This window comes from Muntiacus reevesi, chromosome 11 (genome assembly GCF_963930625.1).
Source record: "Muntiacus reevesi chromosome 11, mMunRee1.1, whole genome shotgun sequence".
NCBI classification, from domain to species: Eukaryota; Metazoa; Chordata; class Mammalia; order Artiodactyla; family Cervidae; genus Muntiacus; species Muntiacus reevesi.
The window spans coordinates 21872819-21884306 of NC_089259.1; the positions used below are offsets into that span (position 1 = coordinate 21872819).

The 11488-nt window shown below is 47.8% G+C and overlaps 1 protein-coding gene across 1 annotated transcript in view; it reads right to left on the reverse strand.

Moving 5' to 3' along the window:
* FREM2 (FRAS1 related extracellular matrix 2) overlaps positions 1 to 9796 on the reverse strand; it is a 158620-nt gene extending 148824 nt beyond the window's left edge. Inside the window, exon 1 of the mRNA XM_065902066.1 lies at positions 4362 to 9796. Coding sequence (XP_065758138.1) covers positions 4362 to 9534 — 5173 coding nt within the window. The 5' untranslated portion in view covers positions 9535 to 9796. The remainder of the gene's footprint in view (positions 1 to 4361) is intronic.
* Positions 9797 to 11488: the final 1692 nt, after the last annotated feature.

An 11488-nucleotide genomic window follows, 5' to 3' on the forward strand; every position in this document is an offset into this window, starting at 1 on the left:
ATGTGTCTTAATCTAAAAGAGGCTGGAGGTCTGGCAGCCCACACTTGCATCTTTCCCTTTGTATGGATGATGTTTCTGCAGGGTAAGGAGTGAAACCTCATGTATTGGTCTTTCCCAGTTTACTCTTACAACTCTCAACTTTTACAGCCTTTAGTTTTATTGGTGAAGGAGTGAAGGGAACTCTGCTCTGACTCTTAGGTGCTTAGCAGAAAGACATCCTTTGGTCACGTGGAAAGGTCATCTTTAATTCTATAAGAAAATCTAAAGGCTGTACTAAGAAAAAGAAAAAAAAAAAAACACACCCAGTCCTTGTATCAATGTTTTCTAAACAAAAACTATAGTACTTGGGAGATAGTTCCATTAAAACAAATTACCACTTCAAGGCTGATTTTTCAGAAGTTTTCTTTTTTAAAGTAATGAGAACATGAATTCAGTTATAAGATACTCAAGAGTTAAATTTTCCCTCCAAGTTAGACCTAAACTATTGATTAGATGAAACAAATGAAAACTCTTTTTATAATTTTCTTAATAATGCATTGTTCAAAATCTCAAGTAAAGACTTTGATTGCAACAGTTATTCTATAGGTGCCTCTATATATAAGTATTTATAGAATATAAATAAGTATTTATAAAATATAAGTATTTTATATAAAATATATATACTCACATATACTTTTATATATATGTATTTATATACATGTGTGTGTATATATATATAATGTGTTTATATTATATATAGGACTTCTCTGGTGGCTCAGTTGGTAACAAATGCACCTGCAATGCAGGAGACTTAGGTTCAATCCCTGGGTCGGGAAGATCCCCTGGAGAAGGAAATGGCAACCCGCTCCAGTATTCTTGCCTGGAGAATCCCATGGACAGAGGAGCCTGGTGGGCTACTGTCCATGGGGTCACAAAGAGTCAGACATGACTGAGCGCCTGAGCATATTATTGTGTTTATATATATATAAACACTTGCCTCTTAAGGTACAGCAGTATTAAAAAGATAAAAATCTAATAGCCAAAATGCTGCTTTTTAAAGTAAACTTAGGATAATTAACTAGATTTTCTTCTTGCTCTTAAACTTGCATCAGATTTATTTCAGTTTATCTACACAATCATTTCATTTTTTTAAAAAAATTCTAAATTAATTGACATTCCTGGTAACCACACCTTGGTTATCTTTGGGGAAATTTCAGAAAGTGATAAATTATCTCCCATAAGATATCACTATGTATTTGTTGTACAGAAAAAAAATCCTGGTACTTGAGACCTGTGGTGAACAAAGCAAAGAAGCATATCTCGACAAAACAAGATGTTTGAAAAGAACTAAAAAATTTCCCTAATCTGTCTAATTCTACCTTGGTTACTTTTCCTAAGAGTGAAAGTTAATATGTTTTAGAAATCATGTTTTTGTTTTTTTTTTTTCTCTTAGGGACCATTTAGTCAATCTATTTGGCAATAACCTTCCCAAGCCATATATGCTAAGCTGACTTAATTCAGTGTATTGAAAATCCATCAAAATATTGTTCAGCTTGTCCCTTCATGATAAAACAAAACAAAGAAAAAGACAGCACAGTCGTCACTTTAGACACTGCTTCCACTTCCTCTGGCAGAGGATGAGATGGTTAGATAGCATCACCGACTCAATGGACATGAATTTGAGAAAACTCTGGGAGATAGTGGAGGACAGAGGAGCCTGGTGTGCTGTAGTCCATGGGGTCGCAAAGAGTAGGACATGGCTGAGCGACTGAACAACAGCAACAACATTACTTCCTCTACTGCAAGAGCAGCCATGGTAACCAAGATAACGGAGCTTTCTCCATTTTTACTCACTCATCTAATTTCCATAATAACTCCTCTGAATCAAACACCAGCCTCAACTTGCTGAAATGAGTCCTTGTGTGTTTAAATAAAAACAATTTTCCTATGTTCAGTATTTGCATTCTCATTGGAACGTGATGCTTTCTCCTAAAATGTAATCTTAAAAATTTATACTCACTTTTTATAATAAACTCACAGCTACTCTATATTTACAAAAGACTACAAAAAAGCAATCACGGTGATTCCAAACCAGTGACACAGCAAAGGTCTGTACTGAAATAGCATGATTTAATGACTCTGTATTCAGGAAATAATATTTCAATATTTTGAAATATTGGACTTGGTCCATGGAATTTAAATTAAATATCCTTGCCCTATTTTCATTCAGAAATTCTTTTTTTAAAAAATCACTAAAATCAGATTCTTTTTTCTGATCACAGGATTCGTTTGAAGTAACATTTTCGATCCTCTAAAGAATAACCTTTCAATATTCCTTTCATCCTCTTTCCTTTCCAAGGAAAGAAACCAGCCTAAGAGTGCATGCATCTCTATCCTCAGAAAGCCTTCACACACGTTTCCTGCTGGTCTTGCATGACACTTGGCACCCAGAAGTTTTCCTGTCCCTGCAGGCCCTAGGATATATATTCAGGCTTTCAGCCAAGAATCAGGAGGTTGAAGGGTAGGGCTATTTGCCAGAATCTAAAACAGAGAAGCAGTTTATTTTAACACTGCACTCTGGGACATCCATGTTTATTAAAGCATTTGTTACCTAAGAGTCTAACACTGTTACAGGACAATAACACTCCCTCTTGGGAAGCCCTGGGGTTTAACTCCATCTCGAACCCACAGAGCTCACACAGGAGAGATCTGGTTTCCATTCTGACAAGGGTGAGATTTTCATGAAAGCAACCCAAAACTCTTTGTAATGAAAGTTGCACATTCTAGAAAACAGAGGTCTAAGTCCCAACCCAGCAGATTGAATGGGTTTCTCCCTTTAGTCATTGAGTAACTCTGCACAGGTCACCTGCCCTTCCTGTCTCAGACTCTGTGGACACACAAAGAAAATCGAGGTTACAAACATGCATTCGTCTCTGAGAATGCAGATGCTTGAGGCAATACCATCTGTTACTGTGTTTGACACAGGGCAGAGAGGAGGTGTGACATGAGAAGATAATTTCCTCCTACTACTAATTTTGTTAAAGTATCTTTAGGCTCTTAACAATGAACTGGATATATATTTTGGTGATGGACTTCCTGTCTTCTTGCTTGTGCTGTCACTTCAGTCGTGTCTGACTCTTTGTGACCGCAGGCTCCTCTGTCCATTAGGTTCTCCAGGCAAGAATCCTGGAGTGGGTTGTCATGCCCTCCTCCAGGGGACTTCCCAATCCAGGGATCAAACCCGTGTCTCTAACATCTCCTGCATTAGCAGGCAGGTTCTTTACCACTAGCGCCACCTGGTCTTTTTACATATTATTAAATATACTTTCTTTTCTTGTGTGGTTCAGGTAACATGCCTTGTACGTATATAATCGTTCTAAATCTAGATAAGTGTTAACCTGTTATATCTTTGGACAGGTGTTAGTCTCATAAAATCTTATAAAAATTCTAAAATCTACAAAGTAAATATAAATACATCTTTCTATTTTCATTACAAAGTTGCTAACAATAATAATAGTCTTAAAACAACCCTCTAAAAAGCAATCAAATTAATACAAATTGGAAGGGTCTATTTGAATGGTAACACGCTGATGTGCTCAGTCATGTCCGACTCTGTGATTTCAGACTATAACTCGCCAGGCTCCTCTATCCATGGAATTTCCCAGGCAAGAGTACTGAAGTGGGTTGCCATTTCCTACTCCAAGGGATCTTCCTGACCCAGAGATGGAGCCTGTGTCTCTTGTGTCTCCCGCATTGGCAGATGGATTCTTAACCACTGTGGCACCTGGGAGGCCCCTATTTGAATGGTGGCTGGTAATAATAATTATGTGGATTCAGAAAATTTAGAAAGCACATCTTTCTCTAAGATGCTAACATGCTTCATGAACTGTCCTCCGCATACAAAACAGGTTGCTCAGAGGAAAAGTGGGGCTAATGGAACAGAGTTGAAAAGCCTGCTTCAAATTTAATTCACTGAAGTTCAGCTCTTTCTTTGGCATCTTAGCTGATATTTTCAAAATACAATACTCCTACTAATGAAGGTCACTACAGTGGGACATATGGCAAGAAGAGAGGTGTTCTCTTAGGAAACAGAGTCCCTGTATTTTTGCCTTTCCTTTATTTCCCTTTCCTTCTCTTTCCTTGGACTCTATTTTTTAATTTAAATTTTTTTTGGCAGTGCTATGTGGCACATGGGATCTTAGTTCCTGGACCAGGGATCAAATCCACACCCCTGCATGGAGTCTTAACCACTGGACCACCAGGGAAGTCCTCCCTGGCCTCTAATTTGTTGCTCTACTTACAAAGTTATCAATGACAGCCATATCTCAAGAAGGAAGACTTGGAGTGCCCTTTGATTATAAAGAAAGAAAAGTGAACAGTACCTTGTGTAAACTGAGTCACACTGTGGTTGCCTTGGCCCAGGTTGAGGAGATATCCATGTCGAGGGGCCTCCGTCACAATAAACCGGAGAGAAACATGTAAGCTGTCTTTGTCCTCTGCTTTCAATACTTTACTTGTGATCATGAACCCCAAATGGCCTGTGGCCAGAGTGCGAAGTGTAGAGGCCCCTTTGTTCACTGCAATTTGGGGGACTCTGTTGTCAATAGCCAAGATCCGAATCTTCATTACTTGAGGTCTTCTTGTTTCAAAAACTGTATCAGGAAAAACATAGAACTCTGTATGGGAACCATCAGTCACTGTGAAGGAGAAGCTGTCTTCACTTGACTCGGTACCATCATGTCTGTAGCTGATTAAGTTTTCATTCAAGTCCTGCTTGGTAAAAACCATGGCGGGTCTGGTATTGTTGAATAAGAGTTGACCATGAACAGGTACCTGGGTGACAGTGAATTTCAAGAGCTTGTCTGGAGTATCCCTGTCTTCCACAGTGAGTTCAAAGGGAGTAATCAGCTTCTTTTCACCTTCACTGACAACCAGGTTATGGATGGTGACCACTGGCTTTTTGTTGTCCACGTCGCTGATGGAGATACGGAATGTCCGAAAGACAGGGTTACGTCCATCAGTGACTTGAAACTCAAAACTGTCCATCTTTACCTCATCATCAGCTGTGTGGATATAGTAGATTTTGTTGCCAGCCAGTTGGAGCTGAGTGAAAGACGTGATAGACACTCGAGGTTGGTCTGTGCTTTCTAAGTGGCCTCTCATGGGAGCCCTGGTGATGGTAAAAACTAAGTTTTCATCAGGGCTGTTCAAGTCACTAGTGCTCAGCAGATCTGTTGTGAGGGTGACCTTACCGCCTTCTTTCAAGGACACTCCTTTACTTATCACATCGGGGAAGACAATGTCAAGGCTTCCAACAGACACATAAAAATAGCGATCTATGAGGGCATTGATTCCATCAGTCACATCAAATTTAATTAGATCCCGAATGCCCTCTTGCCCAAAATGGACATACTGAATCAAATTTCTGTCTACTTCATCCTGAGTAAAATTCATGCCCAATGTGATGTTTTCAAAGACACCCGCAGGTTTTTGTCTCTGTAATAAGCCATGTCCTGGCCCATAACGAATAATGTAAACCAAGGATTTGTCTTCAGAATCTAAATCAGTTGCCATTAATATTCTGTTGTTGATAATTTTGGTTTCCCCGATTTCTATTTCCAGTCCATTATTGATGGCCATCCTAGGGGTCTCGTCATCAACAGGAATAACCATAATGAGGACCATCTTTTCCACAGAGTGCTTACCATCTGTGAGTTTAATCACGAAACTGTCTTCCTGAGTCTCAGAGTCATCGTGCTCATAAATGATGCTGGAACTCTCTATGATCTGGTCCAAGGTGAAGCTTTCCACCAAAACAGTGCCATTTATCAGCTGGTTCATGATGTGACCGTGGGTGGGAAACCTGGTAATAGTGAAAGTCAAGTCATCCGGAGGAACATCAGCATCGGCGGCATTGAGGATGGGTGTATCAACCACCAGACTCATGCCTTCCATCACCATAAATTCCCTGATGAATATTTCTGGCTGTTCATCATTGGTGGGAATGATTACAATGGGGAAAAAATGTCTCTCTGAAAAGTTAATGCCATCAGAACAGCGAAATATAAATCTGTCTTCCACCGGTTCTACTCCTTTATGGACACTCTGGACATAGTTTATATGACCTTGCCTGAGATCTTTCAGAGTAAAAGCACTTATAGCAATTCCTGCTCTTGATTTTTCAGAGCCAGGGGCTGGAGAGATGTTCTCCACGTAACCCGAGGTAGGCTGAATGACGATGGTGCACAAGATGTCATCATTGAGAGAATCGATGTCTTTAGCACTTATGTGCATTGAGGTTATAACACTTTTATCGCCTTCCAGCACGATAAACCGTTCACCTACAGAAATTTCTGGGGCCTGGCTGTCAACAGGGAGGATGGTCACCCACACGGTAACTCCTTGGATAGTGTTACCGCCTATTCGCCATTCTTGAGACATATCCGACAGACTCAGGTTGAAAGAGTCTTCTTTGGGCAAGAGACCTATCTCCCCACTTGTGTGAGCATAGACGACAGAGCCCTCCAAGATGTCTCTTTGGGTAAACTGCTCTGCTGGAACTCCATTGACCAGGATTTCTCCATATAGGGGCGGATCTTCCAAGAGGAAAGTCAACATCAAATCATCAGCATCCCTGTTGGTCCCCCTGATAACACTGGCAGTGATTTCAGTAGCCCCGTTTTCTAAAACGTCCAGATAGGACCCCAGCGTGCCTGCAGGAAGGCTCAGCATGGGCACCTCCCCATCCACTGGCCGGACATTCACTCTGAGAGTGACAGGCACCACGTGGTGTCTGTCACTGACCTCCAAGGAGCAGCTGTCGGTCAGAGACTCAGCTCCATTATGGGCATAGGAAATCCGACCCTGTTTTATGTCCTCCAAGTGGAAAATCCCACCGACATGCAGTACCTGTCCAGACAGCTTCATGTGGCCATGTTTGGGCACCTGTATGAGCGTGAAGGTGATGTGGGCCACATCAGTGTCCACATCACGCACGCCCAACTCAGCCTCACTCAGGATGTGGTGGCCCTTCTCCTGAACGGTGAAGCCAGTGTTGAGGATTTCGGGCGGCTGGTTGTCCACTGGCTGCAGATAAAAGGTGAAGGTGCCTGGAGCCACGTTCCCAGCTCGGTCCTCCACCTGGAATTGAAACTGGGCCACTCGGGCAGCCACCCCCAGCTCCTGATCTGGAGGCCTGTAAGCAATTTTATGGTGGTTGACCTGCGCTTGGGTAAAATGGGCGACCACCACCGAAGGATCGTCGGTCAGGACCAAGGTGCCCAACGGGGCTGGTGAGTGGTTTTCATCTGTGTCCATCGGGGGCTGGGTCACCGTGTAACGGAGTTCTCGGTCATCCGTGTCCAGGTCCGTGTAGCGTAGCCACTTCTTCCTCAGCGGTGTGAGCTGGGATTCCTGTACCACCATTCGAAGGGGACAGCCATTGCCCAGCTCGGGAGGAAGGCGGTCCACGGGATGAATGCGTATCACGAACCTCTGTAGCCCAGACTTATTAGGGGGGTCGTGGTTATCCTGGACGCGAAATGTGAACTGGTCAATCACTGGCCCAGGGCTGTGGGGCCCAGAGTGCCTGTAGAAAAGTCTCCCCTCTGTTATGTCTTGCTGCCGCCACTCTGTCACTGTTTTCTCATAGAAGGCGCCCTGTTTTCTCCAAGGGCTCCCGAGAAGCATCTCCTCCCCCTGGGGAGGATGGGTCTGGCGGAGAAGCAGATGCCCTGCAGTGGAGGAGGGTGACTCGAGCACAAAAAGCAGCAGAGAGTCCTCTGAGTCCATGTCAGCTGCACTCAGAGCTTGGGGCAGGATGGGCACAGTTTCGCCCTCTGCCAGTGTCAGCCCCGTGTTGGCACTGAGGACTGGGGGCTGGTCATCCACAGGCACTAAGGTGATGGGGAACAGAAACTGCACCTGGTGCCTGCGTCCCCCGTCCACCATTCGGAGCACGAGGTTGTCACTTAGCGAGCCGTCTTTGTCATCGTGATGGTAGACCACTCGGCCGGCTGCTAGCTCAGCTACAGTAAAGGTCTTAGGGGCAGAGTTGCCATTGGAAGCACCCAGAAGGACAAGGTGACCATGCCTGAGCCCGGCCACCACCTCCAGCTGTACGGCCTCTAAGTCGTCTTCATCACTGATGACCAAGTTTTGCGGTCCACTGCCTGCAGGGCCAGTGAGGGGCCGAGATTGGCCCTCGTAGAGAATAAGACCAGTGTTCCGGGTGACCACTGGGGCCAGCGTGTTCATGGGCTTCACCACTACCATGAAGGAAAAAGGATCGGAGGCAGCGCCTTCTGGGTCCACTACTTCCAGCTCCAGTTCAAAGAGACGCTCCTGGTCAGAGTCTTCAGAGGGGGGCTGATAGGCAATCTTCAGGAGGTGCAAATCCCTCTGAGTGAAGGAGGAGAGCGGCAGACTGCGGTCCTCAGTGCTCACCAGGAAGCCCTGGCCCGGCTGGAATGGAGACGTGAGATTGAAGACCAGCAAGTCTGGGGCACACTCCGCATCCTCGGCTGCCAGCATGTCTGGGGTCAGGGCGGTCAGGACAAACTGGTCCACCTCCATCATCATCATGGCCACAAAGCTGGGCTTGGGGGCGGTGTTCTCGGCCCCTCCTCGGATTCTCACCAGCACTTGGAAGTGCTCGCGCTTCAAAGCCGGGCTGCCCACAGGAGAGCCTCGCGATCGCAGCTCCACCACCATGGGCACCCAGTCCCTGTTCGGGGAACGACTGGGGGCGGTGTGGCGGTAGCGCACGCCCAGTTCCTGGAAGGCTTTGCAGTCCATCAGGAGGGCCTCCTGGGTGTCCCCCTCGCTGGCCGGGCCCGGGACCTGCGGGTAGTGAAGGAGTTCCCCGTAGCGAGGCAGCGCGCCCAAACCAGACAGGATGCCCACGCGACACTCCTCGGTCTCGGGCTGGTAGGCGAATTCCAGGCTCCGCGCGTCCAGGGCATTGCTGGTCCCCAGCAGCTCCTCCACGACCAGGGGCAGGTTCCGCGTCACAACCTCCAGCTGGGTGAAGACCACCTCCACCTCCAGCACCAAGGGGAGCACTGCCGCCCCTCCCGGCGCGTCGTAGCGCAGCTGCAGCCGGACTCGATCCCGCGACGGGCTGCGCGAGCCCAGGTGCGAGTAGCGCACCTCTCCCGCGCCGAAGTCGCAGGGGAAGCGCTTGGGACGCAGACGGCCGGGCAGCTGGGCCAGCGCGTCGTTGTCTAGCACGGTCACCGCGCACCGATCCCCCGGTTGCACCTGCAGCACTAGGTCCTGCAACGGATCCAGCCAGACCTCACGGCCGAAGGGCACCCGGAGCCCGCGGTTCGCCAGCACTATGGCTTCTTCGGCGGGGACCCCTGCAACCCCCGCGAGATCCGGGGACAGCAAGGCCCGGCCGGGGTCAGGTGGCTGTGCCCGGACGCGGCTTACCAGTGACAGGAGAAGCAGCAGCACCAGCCCGGGTGGCGTCGGAGGCGTCGGTGGAGACTTGGTGGGGTTTCCTGCGGGGCGCGTGCGCGCGGTGACCCCGGGGGTCCCGGTGGCTCGCATGGTCCGGTTGTGACGGCTCAACCCGGTCCCCTGGAGAGCGCGGTCAGCCCCAGTCCCGGGCAGGAGGTGAGAGCGTCCTCCGGAAAGTGCCAGGAACTCCGCACGGCGCCCGCGGCGTCTCACTGCAGCGAGGATGGACCAGAAGGATGGGAAAGTGGCCCGGCGCGGTCCAGGCTGGAGCTGCGCGGGGAGGCTACACCATCCCGGCCGGCCCAGCTCCACGGCTCGCGGCTCAGGCGCGCGGAGGACTGAGTCTCCTCCACTCCTCCTTTCCAGGTCCCGGGACCCTGAGCTTTGAGGGAAATCCCACCCCTCGCACCCCCTTACTCCAGTCCTCCCAGGAGGCCAATCGTGAGTCCGGGGAGGAGGCCCCGAGACCAGGGTTGGGTAGCGACTCCTGCCAATCACGTCCTGGGGGCCAAGGCGGGGAAACGGCGCGCAGGGGAGGAGATAGAAGGCGCAACAGGTTGTCCTGGAAGTGAGGGGGCTCGCTTCTTTCTGAGCTGCTAGGGTTGGGACTTCAGCCTCCTGCAATCCGCGAGAACCCCCATTTTACCTCCCACTCCCCAGATCCAATGGGAACCCGCTCAGGGAATGTTTATTTCTCGCTGAAACTTGCAAGCCCAAGAGGCAAGTTAGAAGCAACGTGGCTGAAGTTTGAATCAAAACCCGGGGCAGTAAAGGGAGAAACTCGGGCGCAAATTTGCATAAGGAGAGCTGGATTTAAAGTCAAACTAGAGGAGGCAGAGCCTCCCCTCGCCCCCTACTGTCTCCTTTTAAATTACGACGGGTACAGTTCTCGGGATTGGTGAGATTTCAACAAGTCCCTGCTTTGCAACCAAATTTCACAGCGAAAGGAGAAAGAGGCTTTTGGAAAGGGTGAGAAATGCAGTCAGATCGAAATCGCGAGGGTCGCCCCAAAGAGTAAGTTCTGGGGAGTGTAGCCCAAAGCCCGCTGTTGGGGCAGGCTCTTCCAAAGCCCGCTGTTGGGGCAGCTGTCATTAAAGATGTTCCTGTTCTCTTCTCAGTAATTAGACCAAGTACGAACTAAACCTGCCTGTCAGCATCACAGTTCTTGGCATGCCGAGAGAACTGATAAATATCCGGAGGGCGAGCTAAAATAGGTTAGCTCCCTTCAGGCAGCCGGTTTTGAAGCCTGACTCGAGCTCTGCCTGCCCCCTTGTGTTTGTCAGGCTTCAGAAGTGCGGAGATTCCCCTCCGGAAAGGTTTTCTAATTGCTTCCCTCCCCCTTGAATCCTCACAATTAAGACTACCGTTTTCACATTTGTTCTTTAAGCAGTCTTGCTTTTCCTGAGCAAAATGTTTTATTTCAGGTCACATTCTTTTCTCTCCAATAATACAGATCAGATAATTAGTTGGAATATAAAATTGAAATAATGGTCATTCTGCCCTTTTCCTGCTCAAGGGTATCTTAGATTTGGGGGTTGGGGGTGGGGAGGTAGTGTAAGACAGTGTTAAGGCCTTTTACATTTCTGTCCAAACTGAAGATGTAAGATACATTGTTGTTGTTTAGTAGCTAAGTCGTGTCCGACTCTTTGCGACCCCATGGACTGTAGCCCTGCCAGGTTCCTCTGCCCATGGAATTTTCCAAGCAAGAATACTGGAGTGGGATCTTTCTGACCCAGAGATCAAACCAGCGTCTCCTGTTTGGCAGGTGGATTCTTTACCACTGAGCCACCAGGGAAGCCTTTAAGATGCATATGGGGATACATTTCGGTGAGAAGCATTTATCCGTTTAACCTTTTGGTGCTTTTATCCGGAGCTCCTCCAGCTTAGGGTTTTGATGACTACCTGCAGCATTGAGAGCTATTTTCCAGGACCCAGTACCACCTCTACGAGAGTATTGAGTGATGTCAGAGTCCGCTCCAGGAATCCCACTGGGCAACCTCTGCCTGGGAGTGGAGAGGGAGAGAGTTTAAGTGAGTCACTTATC